This window comes from Apostichopus japonicus, chromosome 17 (genome assembly GCF_037975245.1).
Source record: "Apostichopus japonicus isolate 1M-3 chromosome 17, ASM3797524v1, whole genome shotgun sequence".
Lineage (NCBI taxonomy): Eukaryota > Metazoa > Echinodermata > Holothuroidea > Aspidochirotida > Stichopodidae > Apostichopus > Apostichopus japonicus.
The window spans coordinates 13,854,075-13,878,188 of NC_092577.1; the positions used below are offsets into that span (position 1 = coordinate 13,854,075).

Genomic DNA, 24,114 nt, shown 5'->3' on the forward strand with positions numbered 1-24,114 from the left:
CCTTATAGGAAGAAGTTTTCAATCTTCAAAATACTATTGTTGCAACTGAATACAAAATTAAATCTTTGGTGACAATTTTGAGAACTGTATTTTCCAGATGCCTTCCTTACAGTAGCAAGTTCAGGTGTTTATGTAGTTAGCTGTTTGTCAGGGATGTGGAGAGCCAGGGCAGGTACACGGGACAATATATATCTTCATCCCAGTTTACCCCAGGCCCCTCATTGATCTAATCCACCCAGCCCATTCCTCCCTCTCTTCAGGCCTGCTGTTAGCTGTTTTGAAAAGAACGTTTTTTATTAAAGTACTAACTGTAACAAATATTGTTTATTGATCTTTGTTTTATCGTTGCCAGAGTGTTATGTGGAAGTCTGTGAATGGACAGACTGGGAAGATGACGAGAATGGCGGTAAAGTCGATTACAGTAAACCGAAAGAAGAGGAGAGTATCGACGACATGAAACAGCAAAATCAGGATATTTGTGGAGAGGCTGTAGACATCGAATGTAGGATTCAGTCCATGCCAGATTTCCCATTTGAAGACATAACAGGACAAGAAGTGACTTGCGATTTAACAGGCGGTTTAGTATGTTTGAATGACCTCCAGCAGTTCTCGTTCTGTCACAATTACGAAGCTAGGATTCGTTGTTGTCGAATGGAACCTTGTGGTACCACACCGGTGGTGACCACGACGAGTCCGACCACAACAACTGTGCCAACCACCACCGTGGTGACGACAGAACAGAGCACAACAACTCTTCCTACCACAGTACCCAAAACACCCACCACTAACAAATTAACCACAACGGTGTTGCCAACTACACATGGAACGACCCGTAAGTACGAAATTAACCTTTGCCAAAAGCTGGCTGCCTGCTGTGTATGCGGATTGCTCATACAACAGAAACACTGCATCTTCCATGAGAGCTATTGCCTCCATCACCATCGGTTACTACGGTAACAACCACAACGCCTTACTGCTCTAACCCACTCATGACTCCATGTATATAGAATGCAAAGAATTGCATATCAAATGCATCATCTTGATGAAAACCATGGTAAAGTATCGGACATCTTCAAGAGAATTAGTTGATTGCTTTGCATTGTACACTTAATACATAATATATACTCTATCTGATCACTGTCACGTATTATTCAATCATGCATTCCATGCTCGCAGTTAAATAAATTCACCAATACATCTGTGTACTGTATTTATTCCAGAGTCATGTGTGCTAGTATAGTGTACTGCTTAGAATATTTCCGGGTATGAATTGACTGCAACTAATGTTCAATGATGTGATTTAAGGCCACCCTGTCAAAGGTACTGTAGTATGCTGTAGCATTATGCAGCCTGGCCATTAACCTTCTGTGATCTAGTCACACAATGGGCACATGCTGGGAGTACCTCATTTGTTTGATATTAATTCAGATTTCTGCTATTTTCCTTTTTTTCACGCAGTATCTAATGTTTTTTTTGGGGGGGAGGGGGGGGGGAAAGGGGAAACTTTCATTAGATGAAATAGGAAGTTGCTAGTATGAAATAGTATGCTCATATAGATCATAATAGATCATGAAGAATAAAGCAGTTATGTAGTGCCTACAATAGCATCGGTAAATTTTATTCAAAAGCTCTTTTGCAGTCATTCGGAATTTCAATGCCATACATATATAGATGTATATATATATATATATATATATGTATATTTATTTATATCTACATATTTATATATATGAATATTCATCAACCGTTAAAAACCATTGGTGGAGGAACTTGTAATTGTAATTAACAGTATCAACCGCTTGCTGCTGTGCTGGTTTGCCCGCCGCATCCACACATGTCATTACTCATGGGTTATAAATGAAACTGTTCTTGGGTATCGCTCAAAGATAGGTACCACGACAGTATGCCATTGCACAGTCATCATCGCATATCCTCTCACTCTACCTACAAGACAAACTGGAGAGGCTTGTAAACTTCCAGTGGAACTATACCATTACTACAACCTAACCCTTCTCTCACCCCTGGGCATGTTCATAACTCCTTGCTAGCCTAACAGTAGTTTGGCTGAAAGTCAATGTAATTCATAACAATAGTCATTTGTCATATCATGGGATATGTTATGTACATACATATACTCCTAAACCATCGCATTGCTGCTGCTGGTAATAGCATCTTACAATTTTAATGTTGATAATATGCTATAAATGGAACATTTAATATAATTTATATCCCATAGTGATATTGTTATCTATGATCAATTGATTTACCATCATAAATCTAACAGCATTGTGCTATTCATGCTGAACAGAAAAAAAAATTGATTTAAAATTATTATACAATTTGAATTGCTTTCCATTAAAATAATACTGCTTTAACACAGTATAGATTATCTTGTTACATGTTACATGAAATTATAATCAGAGAATGAGTTTGACACGCTGACAAATGATAGATAGAAATATTCTTGTTTTTATATATATCGACTTTTCTGGGATTGAATGGTTTTGAATGATAATAAACTCATTCTTCATCCTTTGTCGCTTTTATGTCAGCATCAAACGATATTATGATTATATCAATTGAGATTCCTCCCATGAAAGAGATGATTGGTGGGTCAATTTTATATCTAAATCTTCATCTATAATGCTGTCGTTATTATTTAAAATATTGCAAATAACCAAAACAAATCCTAACAGAAACTTTGAACTACACAAGCGTGTGGAAATGACATTGGATTAGTATTTAATTCTACCCCCCCTCTACACTTTTTGCCCCTTCCCATCATGCCTCCCTGGACTGATTTATGTGAAATATTCCTCTTTATCGGCCCGGTAGATACTATATATTTTCTTGCCTTCAAACATTTTCCGGTTACATCATTTGTTCCCGTCCAGCTTGTATTAAACGAGTCTGTAATTGGACGGATTGGTATAATGATGAAAATGGAGGAAAACTCAATCCGTTTGATCCGTATGAGAGAGAGGAAATCGATGATGTCTTAGAAAGCAATCCAGACATGTGTGGACGTCCCGTGGATGTTGAATGTCGCATAGCAGCACAGCCGGGACTTCCGTTCGAAGACATCACCGGTCAGCTCGTCACGTGTGACATAGAGAATGGCCTCGAGTGTCAAAGTGATCTGTCGTCTGGAATGTTTTGTTACGATTACGAAATGCGCGTTCGATGTTGTCATTACGAACCCTGCGGAATCACTACTCCAGAAGTTACTACGCAAGCACCGACCACGAGTGAGTAAATCAGTGTTAATTGTTCATCTGTGAGATTATCAGGTAGGCTAAAATACCACCGCAGCCATAAGATGTATTGGGGACTTATTTTCCCCACGCAAATGGAGAGTATTATGTTTCAATAGAATTGTACCCAACTGGTTATTAAACATCTACATTTACACTGGAGATTGATGTAAGCTTGGTAGGGCAAGTTTAGCATGAATTACTTATTGGGAATCATCCCACTGCTGACACCATGTGTTAAAGTAATTCCACCTCAGGCTGCTCTACTGGTCTCTGTGCTGGTTGTCAGTAATGATCATAGATTGATGGATCATCTATTTGCTAACAGTTGATCAACTGGTGTGTACACTGGAGGTTACCAAATCCAGAGCTCAGTAATACGTAGTACAAAATTCATATCAAAGTTTAGCTTATAATTCTGCCACCACCGAGAGAGTCCCATGGTTTGGTGTAGAAAACTAGTGCTGAACTTAGCAAGGGATGTTAAATTTGTTACATTGTGTGCATGTAATCTCTGAGTGTAAGTAGATGTTGAGGTACAGTTTACTGTAATGTATGCATGTAACCAGAAAGTGGATGAACGAATTAACAGTAATGTAAAAAATATGAAATATTCATATATTGTGGTAGACTAGCAATTACACCCCGTACCATCAAATAAGGTAAGTGTAAACGTATTAAATTTTCTTTGCAATTATAACTTGTGTAAAAGTAAGTTGGCCTGACGTTTCGATCCGTTATAACTTGAAGTGAAGTACTAAGTCAACATATAGGCCTATTTCAATATAATTATAATAATATCAAAATTCTGATTTTGATAAATATTAGAGAGGGAACAGACACTGTATGCACCTTGATGTGGAAGCTTGTATTTTTTTACTATTATCTACATAAACATGTTGACCATATTATTCAATGAGCTGGGCTGACTTTATCTGTGAGTCGTGAATGCATTGTTGTAACCAATCACAGCTTTTGTTTGTTAGCAGTTTTAACTAACAAAAGACCAAACAGGTCACAGTGAACATTTTGGGGACAACCATGGATGTTTCCAGGACACCTGGGGTTAACCTGGGGAATGTACATGAAATCTGACCATCTGGTCAGCTTTTGTGTTGAGTGCATGAAATGGATTATTTCATTTCTCAAGAATATCTAATTTTTTTTATATATTTTTTTAAAAGTTTGACCGGCATTCGACCGGGATACAGGGTACATTTCCTGCTGCAAACACTATGGCTTTATTCACAACCGTGGTGTAGTAGATGCCTATGTGCTGCTGCTGCTTGTGTATTGGTGTTTTTTCAGTATTTTATATGAACAGCTGCATCCTGTAACAGTGAGTTAAGCTGGTAAAGTAGGCCTTTTTTATTTTCCATTGTGGATGGCAGAAACACTTCAGTATACTATTATTTTATTTTTTTAGTCAATGAGATAACCCTCTAGTTGTAGTCAATATTTAAGGCATTAACCCAATCTGTAATCTTTTTCATATATTTGAATACCCACAAGATTGCGAGCCCCCTCTCCTCTGCCTCCTTCAGATCCCCCTCTCCTCTGCTCCCTCTGACCCCCCTCTCCTCTACCTCCCTCACATTTCCCCTCTCCTCTACCTCCCTCAGATCCCCCTCTCCTCTGCCTCCCTCAGACCCCCCTCTCCTCTGCCTCCCTCAGACCCCCCTCTCCTCTACCTCCTTCAGATTGCACTCTTTTCTACGTGCCTCAGATTCCCCTCTACCTCCCTCACATTCCCCTCTACCTTCCGTCCGACCCTCCTGTCTTCCTGTCGGTGTCTCTTGTTTTGAAACATGATCTAACATGGAGTTTGCATTTTACAGTTTAATAGACACATTCATTCCATCTGATGTGACATTGATTCCCCAACTCACTGTTTGTTTAGATTTCGTGTTTGTTTCCTATCAAAGTTTTGCCCTCTTACATCTCCTACTACCTCAGTGAAAAGTCTTGCCACTGTACTACATGTGGCTGCTTATTGTGCATGTAGCTGTACAAGATTTTTGTTCTTTTTGATCCCTTCCTCTGACTCCTATTTAATACCCTCCTACTGCCATCATCCCCTATCCCATCCACCCCTGCTCTGTCACCCTAATTTCCAGCACACCATTCTCCCATACCCATTGTTCCAACAATTTCACCTCCTTTGCCTTTGTGCCCCACCATTCATTGCTGTTGGTTTTAAGTTTTGTCGTCAAATGTCAGACGGACGTGGATCTCATCATATATGATACCTTGCCTGCCCATATATGCAGTTTACATGGTATTGTCCCTCACTCTTTACCTATTCCAATGTATTTTATTCCATTTTTCACTACCCCTTCCATTTCTGCTTCCCAACTTCCAGCCATTCACATTCTAGTAACTTCTTTCATCAGTGCAATATTTTTGCTCATATCCACTCAGCCAATAGTAAAAGTTGTTATATGTTAAAATCAGGGGTGATCGAGGCCAGACTTCTTTTTTAGGTGGGCCCAATCTTTCCAAGGGGTCAGAGAGAACCTATTTTCTCAACAACAACAAATTTAAGACCATCTTTGGAGGGCAGACGAATATTTATGGGATCCTATTCCCCCTTGCAGCCACTCCCCCTTTGTGGCTACGCCACTGGTTATATCTGTTGTATCACTATCCCAAAACAGGTTTGCCTTTCGACAGATCTTTTCGAAACCGGCTGAGTGTCTTTCGATGAATTTCAACATTTCAGGTTCAGGTTTGATTTCCTTACCTGAATGTAAATAATTCTAAATCAATTGCACAAACTTTTAATGAATAAGCAAAATATTCACTTATATCTCAATGGATTTAAATGCAAAAGTCACAACTATTTCCAACTCTGTATTGTTTTTTTTCTGTGGAATTACATGCATCGTGACAGTCTGTCACCCCTTGTTGACAGTTGCATAAAATCCCAAGCACTTAATTGGTGACCTTTTCAATGACTTTAATTCTGTTGAAATAGTCAGATTGTGGCTTGCCTGCGTCTGCATATCTCATAGCCACAGTCAATGTTTGTTTTCTACAACAAATAGCTATAGACTAATAATACATTCAAATAAATTGTCTCTATTTCATTCAACACAGTAAATGAACTCTCTCCCTCTATTGCACTCCACCCTCCCCCCAACATGCCCATAGCTATCTTCCATTTCCAACATTCATCCTGTTTATATATTATTCCATTGTGTTCCTCCATCTATGGAGCATCAGTCACTCATTGTCAAGATTTACGTCATAACTCCTCTGCCCCTCACCACACTCCTTTCCTTTCTCATTTCGTTGAGACAATTTACAATACATCAAACCCTCACTGTAAACATGTTCCCCAGTCTTGAAGGTCCCCTCTTCTCACCTTTGTCTAACTTTCAGTTGATGACCCAACATCAATTTCTCGTCGTAACTTTTTCTTTTGTCCCACACTATATGTTTCCCTTCTTGTCCCTCTGTGTTTACATTTGAAAACTTACACAAAATCAATCCTTAACTTTTTCAACAGTTTTTTTGATATTTTTTTATCCTACTTTCAAGAAAGACTACATTAATGTTCTTATATGAATTATACACTCTCCCTATTTTAGTGTTTAACTTTTTATAGAACATCGATGATTTCACAACGAGTTCACATAAATTGCAACACAGACTATATTACGTACTGTTATCAAAAGTGGAACAATGTGTTTCTCACCTTTCCATTGGGTAGACTAGTGATCTTGAAATGCAATACTCAAAACCAAGTCGCTTTGACCATTGTTTTTTCTTGTTCAAGTATGGCCTGCATTGGTTGTTTTCTTTGTTAGCTTCCATCTGCGATTGGACGCAGTGGTATGATGACGAGGCAGATCTCAACAACACTATGTCCGTAACGTACGAACGAGAATTGCTCCACGAATTGAGGGCGCTTCATACAGAACTGTGTAGTGAACCTAGAGATATCCAATGTTTGGTCAAAGCCAACAATGTTAGCTTTGATGAAACCGGGGAGAACGCCACCTGCCTTCCAAATGTTGGCCTGCGTTGCATGGCTCTCGGTGAAGGAGAGTGTTCAGATTATATTGTGAGGTTCCTCTGTTGCAGATCTACCATCGCAATTGTAACAAAAATATCGACAGTCGTTCCTACCCTCCCGGGGAGCAGTGAGTAAAGCTAAACCTTGTTATACCCCTCAGAGAACAAAGAAACCCTCGTCTCTGTTTCGCTCTCCTGCACGACCTTACCCCCACCATCCCAATCATGCCTGTCAGCTAGGTATTAACACAAATCAGTTTCTTCTTCTTTGATATTTACACAATTACTTTGAACTTGTCTTTCACTTTTTTGTTTCCACATATTTTAGCTATTTCAGTTGCGATAGTTAACTATCTGCTTCTGTTTTCTCATTCCCCCTCATTCTTTCAGATCCCTTTTACAATATCTTCTCAATTTCTCCATTTTCATGAGCAGTGATCAATTTAACGCAAATCAATCGAGTCTCATCAAGCTCAACTATGTTCTCTAGAAGTTTGCTTCCAATGTATTGATGGATTTGACATCAAAGTTCCAGTTTACCCTAGTTGCTTTCAACTCTGCCCCCTACCTTTTGATTAAGTTCACATAGAACTTCGCTTCTAGCAATTTATTGAGCGATTTAACATCAGGTTCAGATTGATATAATGCGCACATACAAGGTTGCATTCAACTCTGCCCCCTACCTATTGATTAAGTTCACATAGAACTTTGCTTCTAGCAATTTATTGAGCGATTTAACATCAAGTTCAGATTGAGATAATGCGCACATACAAGGTTGCATTCAACTCTGCCTTATACCTATTGATTAAGATCACATAGAACTTCGCTTCTAGCAATTTATTGAGCGATTTAACATCAAGTTCAGATTGATATAATGTGCACATACAAGGTTGCATTCAACTCTGCCTTATACCTATTGATTAAGTTCACATAGAACTTTGCTTCTAGCAATTTATTGAGCGATTTAACATCAAGTTCAGATTGATATAATATGCACATACAAGGTTGCATTCAACTCTGCCTTATACCTATTGATTAAGTTCACATAGAACTTTGCTTCTAGCAATTTATTGAGCGATTTAACATCAAGTTCAGATTGATATAATGTGCACATACAAGGTTGCATTCAACTCTGCCTTAAACCTATTGATTAAGTTCACATAGAACTTTGCTTCTAGCAATTTATTGAGCGATTGAACATTAAGTTCAGATTGATATAATGTGCACATACAAGCTTGCATTCAACTCTGCCTTATACATATTGATTAAGTTCACATAGAACTTTGCTTCTAGCAATTTATTGAGCGATTTAACATCAAGTTCAGATTGATATAATGTGCACATACAAGGTTGTATTCAACTCTGCCTTATACCTATTGATTAAGTTCACATAGAACTTCGCTTCTAGCAATTTATTGAGCGATTTAACATCAAGTTCAGATTGATATAATGTGCACATACAAGGTTGCATTCAACTCTGCCTTAAACCTATTGATTAAGTTCACATAGAACTTTGCTTCTAGCAATTGAGCGATTTAACATTAAGTTCAGATTGATATAATGTGCACATACAAGCTTGCATTCAACTCTGCCTTATACCTATTGATTAAGTTCACATAGAACTTTGCTTCTAGCAATTTATTGAGCGATTTAACATCAAGTTCAGATTGACATAATGTGCACATACAAGGTTGCTGTCAACCTGTTAAGTTCACATGAAATGCTTAGTTCACGTAGAACTTTGCTTCTAGCAATTTATTGAGCGATTTAACATCAAGTTCAGATTGATATAATGTGCACATACAAGGTTGCATTCAACTCTGCCTTAAACCTATCGATTAAGTTCACATAGAACTTTGCTTCTAGCAATTTATTGAGCGATTGAACATTAAGTTCAGATTGATATAATATGCACATACAAGGTTGCATTCAACTCTGCCTTATACCTATTGATGAAGTTCACATAGAACTTTGATTCTAGCAATTTATTGAGCGATTTAACATCAAGTTCAGATTGACATAATGTGCACATACCAGGTTGCTGTTAACCTTTTAAGTTCACATGAAATGCTAAGTTCACATAGAGCTTTGCTTCCTGCGATTTATTGATCAGATTAAAATCAATTGCACGTTGACATAATATGCACATACAAAGTTTTCTTTCAACCTATTGATCAAGTTAACATGAAAATGCTTATTTTACATAGAACATTGCTTCTTGCAATTTATTGATCAATTTAACATCAAATTCAGATTGACATAATGTGCACATACAACAAACTTTCTTCCAATTGATTGATTGATTTGACATCAAGTTCACTCAAATTTACATGAAATATTGCTTCTAAGTTTTGCTACCACTTACTTGAACAATTTTACATCTGCAGGCTTTCCAGTCAAGATCACATAGGTTTTCTTGCAAACAATTGTGGAACTTTACATCAAGTTCAAATATAGATTTGCTTGCATTTGATCAATCCAGTTAATAGATCAATTAAACATAAATACTGTCAAACTGTCAAACTTAAATACAATTCAGTTTCCAGTTGATTTGTCAATCAATGTTAGATCTATAGTTGAAACCCTTTTAGGCCATTAGGAAATCTCATCTTTACACAATATCTGGTATGATGCTCATATTGATACTTTTGGGTGAAATTTCAACTTTGGACAGTATTAATTGTAACGTCATACACAAGCAAACTTTCAAAGTTAGTGAAACATCAAAACATCTCCTATTTGTCCATTGTTGTTTGTTTGTTTGATTGATTTTTTTTTTTTTTTACATTCCGTATTAATTGATGCCCACAACAATATTTGTGCTAAAACAAAACATTTTTAATGTGATATGACCTAACAGTAGGCTATATGCAACGACAAATAACCTAGACGCCTCTCTGTAACTCAGCCAATCACTTACAATACAGGCAATACCTTTCACTAGTCTACACCTTTAAGAGAGACGTGGCTATAGCCACGTCTCCCAAACGACCATTCTCTAATGCACCTTACATAATCATATCCAACAGCTTACATGTAAATACTTCAATCACTCGATACATAGAGGTAGCATAAAATTTGCAGTACTTGCAATACTTCAATCACTCGCAACATAGATGTATATATCATGAAATTGTTAGTACATGTTATAGCCTACTTCAATCCCCCCCCCCCCCAAAAAAAAAAAAAAAAAACAGTACTTCAAAAAATGAGTGGACCAACCTCACCTCTTTTCTTTCCCTCTGGTTATTTTAGTCTCACCCTTCCTGAACAACTTTGTCATCCAGAAATTAAAGAAGTAGACTCTATTTACATCTTGCTATTTCTGATATCTCATTTTTCAATTTTGAATGACTGAATGCTCATATGGCTTGCAGGATTCTTGTTTTATCTTCCCCTCGATTCGATTCTGATTTGTTTTGATGCAGGATTTTTGTTTTTATCTTCCCCGCTATTCTGATCTCTTTTCAATTCTCTTTTCATCAACTTTTGCAGATTTTTCGTGTAAAATATTTAGGAAATTTGTAACATTTATGTAGTTCAGCAATCTCATGTTAAAATGGAGGGAAGGGTGAATGGAAGAAACCGTAATGATATGGCAAGCCGGAGACTACATAAAATGTTATTTCACACCATTAAAAGCATGTCCAGGTGCACCAGGAAAACATTCAATCTTGGGAAGGGGAGGAGGAGGGGATTATACACAGGCAGTGCAACATGTGACTTTGATTGGACGGGGGAGGGGGCAGGCAACAAAGGTACATCCAAACGTTTTTCAGTCTACCACAAATTCTAATATTTGAATATTTTTCCGCAAAGAGCACTGTTTGATTCATAAACTGCTCTGCCACCCCCGAGCATAACAGAGCAGTAAATAGTAAACATTGCCAAGATATTGGCCATTCATCTTGATTGGTTTGCCGTCTAATACAGTTATTAGCCAATATCTGATATCTATCATGATGGCTATATTTTCATGTTTAATAACTCTATCGAGTCCAGATAACATCTGTATTGTGTGGGGGGCTTACATATTGAGTAGTGCATTTAACAACAGTTAAATAGGTCACACAGTTTTGATGAAGTAGTAGTGGCGACACAGTTAGAGCCAACGTAAATTCATCTTATAAGCAGACCTCTCAAAGGTGTATATATTTTATTTATTTTTTACAAACGCAAGTTTGATTTTAGCGTTTTCATCCACAGTTCCTAGTACTAGCAACAAATGTACAGTAGCTAGTCAAGATAATATGTGTTCTCTTTTTGTCTTTATTTTTTGCATTAAGTACTTTTATACTATGTACATTAATATATATATAATATATATATATATATTTATATCTATATCTATATAAATACATATAGATATATATATATTTATATCTATATCTATATAAATACATATAGATATATATAGGTCAAATATGTCACCGACACAGGAGTAGTGTAGGTGGCAAAGCCTACAGTGCTATGAAGACCTACGTTACTGGTTTCAAACCTCTGGACAGACAATAAGTGTCCATAGCCTAGCTGGTTGGGGTCAACGCATGTAAAGCGGGAGGCCCGGGCTCGAAACCTTAGCAGACTTATTGCTTGCACCGAGTCACTATCATTCTGTTGAAATGAAGTTATTATTTATGGGTTCATCTCCGAAAAACAGAACCTTGTACCGGAAGTTTTAATTACTGTAATGAATTGTACCTTATCTGATTATCCATATTTTTTTTTTGGGGGGGGGGGTTTGTTCTTTTTTGCATGAAGAGTATATTACAATTCATCACACTGTGACAATTAAAACAGCAGTTTTTTTATCTTTTTTTTATTTTTACTTTTTTTTGAGCAGGCATATTGCAGCATCTTTTATTCTGCAATTTTGCAAAAGTCGAATGACTCTTTGATACAAGTAACTTTCAACCTCTTTGTTGAAATATAGCAGTATGATTTGGTGTTGGTCCAGCAATGCCACTGGAATGCCATAGCAAGCTTCATGTTTGAGCATTTTGTTGTTTGGGAGGGGGATGGGGGGGGACTAATGAAACATTGTAAGGAAAATGTTTAAATTGAAAGTTTTACATATTTTTTTATTTTAATGATAGTGGTATGCACAAGGTAAGGTTTCATTCCCTCTTTGGTCGCCTTTTTTCTTTATAAGTTTTGCTCTCTTACGTATACATGTAAGTCTGTTACAAGATCTGCACATGATATGTAAGGAGTGACAATTTGGTCAACCGACTGAAGTGTACGTGGTGGTGTAAGTCTGTGTGTTTTTTTTCAAGGGACTTGCGACACGTATATGGAAAATAACATATAAGTAAATCAGAGTACAAGGTTTGTATCACATTGACCATATTCCATGATATTTTGTGTTTCTTAGTCAAAATGTATTTAACAATGTCATTAAGGGAGTTGTGTTGGGTGCTGGGAGGGTTGAGGGGCAAGGAGAGGGTAGTGGGGATGTTGCTTATCAAATTTCCAATAAAAAATTGGCTTCTACGACCCCAGTGCCATCCCCTTCCTTTATAAAGTTTGGATCCGCCTCAGGCACTTCCATAACATTCGTGCTCCTACCCTGCATCGATCCGGAGGAATTTACATATCTTTCCTCCTTCGAAAAGCTTGTGCATGTAATTGAAATAAAATGAAAATCTCTGAAGTTTGAAACGGGGACTAAAAAAAATTAGGCTTTCCTTGTTGCACCGCAAACACTGGTTATGCATCTTTTTCTGTAGACGATTGATTCATAGTGTAATATAGTATTCTGACGATTTGACGATGAAAACGTAAACACTTTTCAAGGGTCCATTCATTAGATGGTGTGGGTTTTGCCAAAGGCAGACTTTGCAACTGAAACAGGCTGAACAGGGAAGTGCAGAGAAATGATGTTGTGTAGTTGTTCAATCCAAAATCCCCCAATTTCCCTGAATTTTTACTGGTTTTTATAGACAGTTACTGATACATCTCCTCTTATTTCTTTTCTCCCTACAGCTGCCACCACCTCAGTGTGTAAGTCCTTTCTTCAAATATACTTTCTTTCGTTTCAACACTAGAGTGATTTATTTTTGTAATGTATATCTTTCACTTGGGTTAGTTGCTTGTAACTTCTGTAGGCAAACATTGTCTTCACAGGGAGAAATTATTTATTTGTTTTTCGGGGGGAAGAGGGTGTTTTGGGTGAAGAATGGGGTTGCGGGGGAGGTTGCATGTGGATGACACTGGTCGGTATTGTAGCTAATATCCTATAAACATAATGTATAAATGAGACCAAAAGACATATCACTGAATGGGGAAGGTATTCAAAATGTCATGTTTGAGCATCATTTTGTTTTCTCTTACAGGAAACAAAATGATACTATGAGTAGAATTCTTTAGAATGTATTTTGCTGACCTGTACAAGGTGCAGCTAAACCTTATGAACCTTGAATCATCTCCCCTTGTAAGTTTGTTTGTTTGAGGTAGATCAGGTCCTCCGATACCAAGTCTCGTTGATTCAACTGCCTCACATTTAAGCTCCTATGCATGGATGTTGGTAGCTACAGTAGTTTAGTTTTGGTCGGGACTCTTGCTCGGTGGTGGCTCGCAATTTCAACGACAGCAATGTCGTTTGTGTTCTTTTTACCTGTGAGCTAGTGAAGTGTTGTTTTTCAAAAATGCTACAATCTGACTCACAGTGACCCAAACAAACACCCAAAGATCGACTCCCTTACCCTATGAGGCCTCGACTTTGCCAGTCGCTACAACAGAAGGCACGCAGAGTGCCGGGACCACTTCCTTTGTTACTATGGAAACTACTGAAAACTGCACCGAGGAAACCACCCCCGAGGTTTCAAGTACGGTACCCACTATAGTGATATCTACTTCTCTTACAGCTACAACATCAATATCATCTGAGACACCTTCCGGTAAGCCATTTTTTTGTAATCATGGCATGCCATTTCATGCAACATATACTTAACCATTTTATTCTTTTGTTTTCTTTTATAACGTTCACCCCTGTGAGGAAATACCCGACGTAAATTGTTCAGGTTACGTCTCCATGATATATATTATTATTAGATTGTTCATAGCCACGTGTCAGTGCTATAGACAAAGTGGGGGGTGGACTTGGCAATTGATATAATTTGGGTCTCTCCATAGTTGATCTGGTCTATTATGGGAATACAAAAATGAAGAAAAAGCACACAGAAGATGAGAAAGTCAATAATGCAGTTTTCAATCCCGTCAATTGCATTTCTCAGACTGTTTTCATCTTCCTAGGTGAAATGAAAGTCCTGAACTTTGCTTTCACTGTGTGTGTGAAGAGATTTTAGGGTTTGGAGGAACATATACATGTATGATATGGTACTCCCCCCTCTGTTTGCACAAACATAGCTATATGTTGATGAAAAAGAAACCTTTCAAGTCTTGAGAGAGCAGGTGGGGAGAAGGGATTTGCCAATCGTAAAACGTTCCTTGTATTTGTGGTAAACCATTGGTAGGGATATAGGAACTTGTTAAATGGTACAACCCTCTTGATCAAAACAAACTGTATGTGACAAAAATGGAACAGTTCTGGAGATGAGCAGGACAAGAGAAGTGAAATATTGGTGGAATTAACTGTACCGTTGATATTTGCCAAAGATATCCAAAAAAGGGATTTCAAGATTGCTGATTTCGAGAACTTTCGTAGCCAATTTTGGCCCTTAGGAAATCTTGGGCAAAAGTTAGTAGGCTAGGTGGCATCAATATCCCTCTTATCTCCCACTCTGGCAGCTGATGGTCACAGTTAATTACAGGACTTTTCACCACAAGATCAAATCTACATCTGCATGGGTCTATTGTATGAATCAAAGAAGTGTAAATTTATTGTGAAGCTTAATTGTGCAACTATGTGCAGCTATGGATCCTGATGCTTTGTAGTGGAATGTAGACACAGGTCAAACTGAATGTGAAATCATGAATATAGGTCATATTAAGTCAGCTAGGCCAGGCTGGGGGCGGAAAGTTGTTCAGATGGTGTATCTGATATGTACCCGACTGCTCATTCCAACTAAAGTGACATGTATTTAAATACATTTTACTGCTAATGTATAGTGAAATGTCATTATTAGTACCTCAGATGTCTGGAAATAACACATTTAATTGTCAAAGTGTCAAGGGTCAACTGAAAACAGATTTATAAATTCAAAACTACCACAAGATATTAACATTTGAATTGACAAATGGAGACAGAGTTTTGCTTTTCTCACCCAAAAATGCAGAACTAAAAGTTGAGACATAATTTGCTTCCTTTGTGAGTGCATCATCAGTTAAAAAACTGAAAATAATAAGCAAGAGTAGATGTCTATAACCTAGCTGGTCCAGATATCAATGATATTTTACTGTAAATGTTACATTACCGTTATTTAGCAAGTTATTCACATCTTTATCATGTACCATTTTGATTCAGCTTCATAATATTTGCTGTTTCTTTGTTTTATTCATTCAGTCATTCTCGCCATCTTGCGGTGAATCGAATCATCTTCCATAATTCAGTTACAATTTTCAATTTTATTATTTTTCATTCGCGTCTGAGCTAGTCAAACATTTAGATAAATACAAGAGCAGCCCCACTCTTGTTTTCTTGTTTAATATTTATGACAGTAAATCACACCATCACCTTATATAGAGCTTTCAAATTCTTATTTTCTTCAATTGCAAGATCTTCACTTGCAAGCACTTCACTTGCAAGTGACTATGAATCAGAAGAGATACATGTATACATGTTCTCAACAATTTTGAACATCCATGCTATTAACTAAGGCTTTGCTACCAAACAAATAGAAGTAAAATCCTCTCTATGCTTCACTACACTTACTTTCATATCTACCGGAAGTCTAGGTAGGCAAAAAAAAGTGTTCTCAATTACTGATTACTGGGAGTCATGGAAGGTTTGAGAACAAGTTATCTCCCCCCCCCCCCCATTGAGAGGGGAGAGTGCAGGAGTGGGATAAAGTATACAGAGTATTAAAAGTAAGATGTTCGTTGGCATCTGCAGAAGTGGTTAATTGAGGATCAATTATGTAGACCTAGAAGTGAATGTTTCTCCAACGGCGAAAGGTAAGTAACCATCAAACTCATAGTATTTCTTGTGTCTCTTTTCACAGCATCAACTTTAACACGAGTACAATATTTAATGGTGTTTGTGTTACTTAGGGTTATCATATATATTTTGTGTGGAAAAGTGAGACACCATATCCTAAGGTAGCAGATGCCCTTTTCCCATTGAAAAAAACTTTGGATTTTAAAGATGGCTACTTTCAAAATGGTGTTATAATAAATATTTAGATTTAGATTTATTCAACAGTTATATAGTACATGTTTTTGTAAACATATCTAAAATTTTCATTTTGGCCAGAATTTTCTTGGCAAATTGTGTTAAATTGCTATGCTTTAGTCAAAAATGAACCAGTATACCTCACTTCACTACTTGTAGTCCAGTACACTTGGTCTCCTTGTTGTAACAACTTTATAAAGAGTGACAATTGTCATTCGATTTGCCTTGATATCTGTCAGGAATAGTAAGTAGTGAAAGTTTTTTTTTGGTTAAGCTTGCGTCAGGTTAATACAGTGGAATCTGTGATGGTCACAAAGACCTTTAGCAAATCAGGACAATTTAGTTGAGTCGCTATGAGAAATCTATTTTGTTTCAGACAGGATAATGCTGATAAATCAGGTACATAGTGTTGTTGCAAGCTGTACACAGTCAAATGTAATGCTTTGTAACTTTGCTGAGCTCATGTCTACATAACCTAAATTGGTAAATTTCACCAACGATTTCAAAATACATCTTGCCTTAAAATTAATGAAATGAAATGCTAGGCAATGTCCAAGTTACAGTTTCAGAGGTGTAGTAAAGGCAGGTTGACTCGTGCATCAAGCAAATCTGAAACAAAATTATTAATTGCAGGTCATAAGCTCAGTATACATTGTGGAAACAGAGACAGTTTCGAATATCACAAAGACCTTTAGAGAGTCTAAACAATTTAGTTTGCCGGTGGAACAATTTATATTTGTTTTCAAAACTGGACAATCCTGATCAATCTGGACATATGGTAACCCTGTTTTGCAGCAAGTACATAAAAGACAATATATTACGATCTTCCCTGCCTAAAGCAAAGAATACAAAGACTGAATATCTACCTGAGTTTGTAATGCCAGCCATACTGAAAGCTCCTCCACACAAATTCATGACTAAACACATAGTGCACTATTTTAGTGGTCAAGCCAAATGTGTCGTCACACAGGAAAATAGTGCCAGCCATTAGAGCAGTTGTGTTTACAATCATACAGTGGCTGGTCAATTTATTAGGTGCGTTCAAGGATGAATCAGATAACTCAATGGTCCTGTTAATATCTTCCAAAGATAATGAGGCAGACTGGTACATTCAGTAATTAATCCATTACACAAATATGTGCCGCCCTTTTCTTCCCCTATTGTGGAATCAACTGATTAACAATGATTATACTGGGACTTTGCTTTTATGTGACTGTCCAAGCCAGCTGTAGGATGAGTCATTTTTCCCCACCTTGAAATGTCAGCTGTTTCACGAGTGAGCTAAATCGTTTGATATAGCCAGATGGTTGTGGTTTCTCATGTGTAGGGTTTGTAGACTTTCCATGGTTCGAATCATTATTGCTTTGGTAAACAATTTTATGCAAATCAAGGAAGCTTTAGTGCAGTAATATCTCTAACTGCCTTGGACTCTGAATCTTTTTCCAGAACTTTTCAATTTGTGCCTTCCCAAGATGTTGTTTTGTTTGATTCAATGTTCTTCTGACCAACAGCCATGGTTCCTTGGCATTTCATAACAGCACGCTGGGTTTGTTGTTGTCTTTCTTGGTGGACATTTATGTTGTTTGTGAGCATTTTACTATCATTTCTAATTGGTATTCAATTCATCATACATTTTTTGTGGGTTAATTTGGTGGAAGTTGGATGCTGTCTTTTGTAACTATTTGAAGTCTACTCCAGGTGCCGCCTGAACTGCTGATCGTGGGTAAGTAGAATAACAACCTGTCATTGCATTATTGAACGAAACCTCCTTATTACTGTTTCTGGTTCCACCATATCAACAGCAGCAACAACCATGACTGTTATATCCACGTCAGGGACCACAACTCCGATTGCAACAATCACTTCTGTAACTACCCCACCATTACGAACAACAACTCCAATCAAAACAACAACTGAAATAACTAAAACACCTTCTGTTACCCCTGAACCAACTACACCATACCATTCAACAACTCCAATCGGAACAACAACTGAAATAACTGAAACAACTTCTGTTCCCACTGAAACAATTACACCATTCCAATCAACAACTACAGTCGAAACAACCACTTATGTAACTACCACACCAGTAGTAACAACAACTGAAATAACTGAAACACCTTCTGTTACCCCTGAAACAACTTCACCATACCATTCAACAACTCCAATCAAAACAACAACTGAAATAACTGAAACACCTTCTGTTCCCACTGAAACCATTACACCATACCAATCAACCACTCCAGTCCAAACAACCCCTTATGTAAGTACCACACCAGTAGTAACAACAACTGAAATAACTGAAACACCTTCTGCTACCCCTGAAACAACTACAATATACTCATCAACAACTCCAGTAGAAACAACAACTGAAATAACTGAAACATCTTCTGTTCCCACTGAAACAACTACACCATACCATTCAACAACTCCAGTAGAAACAACAACTGAAATAACTGAAACACCTTCTGTTCCCACTGAAACAACTACACCATACCATTCAACAACTCCAATCGAAACAACAACTGAAATAACTGAAACACCTTCTGTTCCCACTGAAACGATTACACCATACCAATCAACCACTCCAGTCGAAACAACCCCTTATGTAAGTACCACACCAGTAGTAACAACAACTGAAATAACTGAAACACCTTCTGTTACCCCTGAAACAACTACACCATACCATTCAACAACTCCAATCGAAACAACAACTGAAATAACTGAAACACCTTCTGTTCCCACTGAAACGATAACACCATACCAATCAACCACTCCAGTCCAAACAACCCCTTATGTAAGTACCACACCAGTAGTAACAACAACTGAAATAACTGAAACACCTTCTGCTACCCCTGAAACAACTACAATATATTCATCAACCACTCCAATAGAAACAACAACTGAAATAACTGAAACATCTTCTGTTCCCACTGAAACAACTACACCATACTATTCAACAACTCCAATCGAAACAACAACTGAAATAACTGAAACACCTTTTGTTACCCCTGAAACAACTACACCATACCATTCAACAACTCCAATCAAAACAACAACTGAAATAACTGAAACACCTTCTGTTACCCCTGAAACAACTACACCATACCATTCAACAACTCCAATTGAAACAACAACTGAAATAACTGAAACACCTTCTGTTACCCCTGAAACAACTACACCATACCAATCAACAACTCCAATCGAAACAACAACTGAAATAACTGAAACACCTTCTGTTCCCACTGAAACGATTACACCATACCAATCAACCACTCCAGTCGAAACAACCCCTTATGTAAGTACCACACCAGTAGTAACAACAACTGAAATAACTGAAACACCTTCTGCTACCCCTGAAACAACTACAATATACTCATCAACAACTCCAGTAGAAACAACAACTGAAATAACTGAAACTTCTTCTGTTCCCACTGAAACAACTACACCATACCATTCAACAACTCCAATCGAAACAACAACTGAAATAACTGAAACACCTTCTGTTCCCACTGAAACAACTACACCATACCATTCAACAACTCCAATCGAAACAACAACTGAAATAACTGAAACACCTTCTGTTACCCCTGAAACAACTACACCATACCATTCAACAACTCCAGTACAAACAACAACTGAAATAACTGAAACACCTTCTGTTCCCACTGAAACAACTACACCATACCATTCAACAACTCCAATCGAAACAACAACTGAAATAACTGAAACACCTTCTGTTCCCACTGAAACGATTACACCATACCAATCAACCACTCCAGTCGAAACAACCCCTTATGTAAGTACCACACCAGTAGTAACAACAACTGAAATAACTGAAACACCTTCTGCTACCCCTGAAACAACTACACCATACCATTCAACAACTCCAATCGAAACAACAACTGAAATAACTGAAACACCTTCTGTTACCCCTGAAACAACTACACCATACCAATCAACAGCTCCAATCGAAACAACAACTGAAATAACTGAAACATCTTCTGTTCCCACTGAAACAACTACACCATACCATTCAACAACTCCAATTGAAACAACAACTGAAATAACTGAAACACCTTCTGTTACCCCTGAAACAACTACACCATACCAATCAACAGCTCCAATCGAAACAACAACTGAAATAACTGAAACACCTTCTGTTCCCACTGAAACGATTACACCATACCAATCAACCACTCCAGTCGAAACAACCCCTTATGTAAGTACCACACCAGTAGTAACAACAACTGAAATAACTGAAACACCTTCTGCTACCCCTGAAACAACTACAATATACTCATCAACAACTCCAGTAGAAACAACAACTGAAATAACTGAAACATCTTCTGTTCCCACTGAAACAACTACACCATACCATTCAACAACTCCAATCGGAACAACAACTGAAATAACTGAAACACCTTCTGTTACCCCTGAAAAAACTACACCATACCAATCAACAACTCCAATCGAAACAACCCCTTATGTAAGTACCACACCAGTAGTAACAACAACTGAAATAACTGAAACACCTTCTGTTACCCCTGAAATAAGTACAATATATTCATCAACAACTCCAGTAGAAACAACAACTGAAATAACTGAAACATCTTCTGTTCCCACTGAAACAACTACACCATACCATTCAACAACTCCAATCGAAACAACAACTGAAATAACTGAAACACCTTCTGTTACCCCTGAAACAACTACACCATTCCAATCAACAACTCCAATCGAAACAACAACTGAAATAACTGAAACACCTTCTGTTACCCCTGAAACAACTACACCATACCATTCAACAACTCCAATCGGAACAACAACTGAAATAACTGAAACATCTTCTGTTCCCACTGAAACAACTACACCATACCATTCAACAACTCCAATCGAAACAACAACTGAAATAACTGAAACACCTTCTGTTCCCACTGAAACAACTACACCATACCATTCAACAACTCCAATTGAAACAACAACTGAAATAACTGAAACACCTTCTGTTACCCCTGAAACAACTACACCATACCATTCAACAACAACAATTGAAACAACATCTGAAATAACTGAAACACCTTCTGTTACCCCTGAAACAACTACACCATACCATTCAACCACTCCAGTAGAAACAACAACTGAAATAACTGAAACACCTTCTGTTCCCACTGAAACAACTACACCATACCATTCAACAACTCCAGTAGAAACAACCACTGAAATAACTGAAACACCTTCTGTTCCCACTGAAACCATTACACCATACCAATCAACCACTCCAGTCGAAACAACCCCTTATGTAAGTACCACACCAGTAGAAACAACAACTGAAATAACTGAAACACCTTCTGTTACCCCTGAAACAACTTCACCATACCAATCAACAACTCCAATCGAAACAACAACTGAAATAACTGAAACACCTTCTGTTCCCACTGAAAGAACTACACCATTCCAATCAACAACTCCAACCAAAGTCACTTATATAAATACCACACCAGAAGAAACAACAACTGAAATAACTGAAACACCTTCTGTTACCCCTGAAACAACTACACCATACCAATCAACAACTCCAATCGAAACAACAACTGAAATAACTGAAACACCTTCTGTTACCCCTGAAACAACTACACCATACCGATCAACAACTATGGAATCTACTACTGGAACAACGGAACAAACGTCAATGTCTACAAACTCTTCTACTGCAGTAACGACAGTGTTTACTATGTCAGGTAGGTGTCACATACTTTGTCACTAATAATTCTTGCGTTACGTATAATGCAGACTCCAACATCTTTTGAGGCAGCAATGTCTGTTTGGTTTGCAGTTTAATACCGCAGTTGAGCTGCGGATGTCAACCAAGATCGAAGATCTATCGTCTTGTACAATTTGAGTAGATATGTGATAAATATTCTGGAGAACGGTTGGTCTTATGATTAGTTGTGTCATTGTATGCCGGGTGCCATGTCTTCCTGTTACACATTGAGTATTAAATATTAGATGTTTTTTCAAATAAATGGCTCCCAGAGATTGCAATTGAGTCGTGGGTCTGTGTAAAAGTTTCCGTCGTTGTTCCCTTGATTTCGATTTATATTTATTGCTTGCACACTTTCTCTTTTAGTGTTGAGTTATATGGTAGAATAACGCTTTTTAATTGCCTCAGTGGCGTTCACACACTAAATCATCAACGTATTGTGGTTTCTTAGTCCGGATAGAAGTTATCACTAGCTAAACTCTACCCATCGCTGGATAGCTGACAAGTTGTCCATTTATGGCACCATCAATTTTTCGTATCATATCAGCAATGTAATTTTGCTGTGAGAGTTTTCGTCACTTGTAAACAAACCTGTTTACTCAGTAGTAAACAATTTTTGTACGCTGCTCCTGGGAGACCTAAAGTGGGCTCAAATTGCCTCGTCCAACCCAATTTTTGCACCTCGTGTACTATCGTGCTCTTCAACATCCAAGCCACACACACAATAAAACAGATTTGCTTGATGACATATCAGAAAGATGTGAATGATACTTTTCCGCATTTTTCCAGATGTAGACTCTAATAGGAATATGCCACCATTTAGTGCAAAGGTTAGTGTTAAAGTCAGTTAATTAGGAAGGACAGATGTGAGTCACAGTGACAATGTTATCAATAGCTGCTAACAGACAGAGCTCTTTGGGTTTTTTCATTCTTTAACATTGGCATCTGTCTCTGGCTGATGCCAGTCTACAGCAGGCACAGATCCAGTGGAAATATGGCAACCGCCCGCCTCCCCCATCCCCCTGCCCCTTCCACCCCATTAGCACAACTGTTCGTAGAGCTAATTATAAAGAATGCACCCCTACGTGGAAGTCAGCTCCAATGATCCCACAGGATCCTCATGTGCCTGCTCTAGAGACATGTATATGGTCTTGTTGAGTCTAGGATACTACAACCATCTTGCACTTTATGAAACAACTCCCATGTCCACCTACGTAGGAGTCAGCTCCAATGATCCCACAGGATTCTCCTGTGCCTGCTCTAGAGACATGTATATGGTCTTGTTGAGTCTAGGATACCTCAACCATCTTTCACTTCCTCCAAAACTAGGGTTACCATATATTTGTCTGGATTTCTCTGGATATATCTTCTTCAATCCGCCTTAAGTGGTGGTCTGAGGGGGATTTACAACAAATGAAAAATTGTCTGGCAATAGTTAGGTATTCTCAACAAAGTTGTAAGAAATACATTTGAAAACTTTCTTGATGGGGATTTGCAATAAGAATGGCAAATTGATGCTAGTTTCAGTCATTTAACGGTTTTCTGTCTATTTCAAATTTAAGAGTATATAATGATAGGATTGAGGGAAACAGAGGGATTCTTTTTTATTCATTTCCCCCTTTTCTAGACTCTTTTGATGTGGTTAACCTCAAAAGTAATACAGAGTTCATTTGGGTTCATGAAATTGACATCCCACAGTGATGGTAGGATAGGTCAAATTTGATTTAGACTGATATGAACTGCATTGCAATATTTCTTAATTTAAAGCATGCCAATTTCCACTT

At 37.7% G+C, this 24,114-nt stretch overlaps 1 protein-coding gene across 20 annotated transcripts in view; it reads left to right on the forward strand.

Moving 5' to 3' along the window:
- The window catches only part of LOC139984633 (uncharacterized), a 105,114-nt gene that overhangs the window by 43,853 nt on the left and 37,147 nt on the right, over nucleotides 1–24,114 (forward strand). For 6 of the 20 annotated variants that reach the window (XM_071998589.1, XM_071998591.1, XM_071998593.1 and 3 more), the window contains exons 12-15: nucleotides 353–832; nucleotides 2,895–3,248; nucleotides 13,260–13,277; nucleotides 14,141–14,173. In XM_071998589.1, the coding sequence (XP_071854690.1) occupies nucleotides 353–832; nucleotides 2,895–3,248; nucleotides 13,260–13,277; nucleotides 14,141–14,173 (885 nt within the window). Of the gene's footprint in view, nucleotides 1–352; nucleotides 833–2,894; nucleotides 3,249–13,259; nucleotides 13,278–14,140; nucleotides 14,174–18,368; nucleotides 22,308–24,114 lie in introns of all 20 variants that reach the window. The other 14 variants (XM_071998586.1, XM_071998587.1, XM_071998584.1 and 11 more) reach the window with 5 other exon arrangements.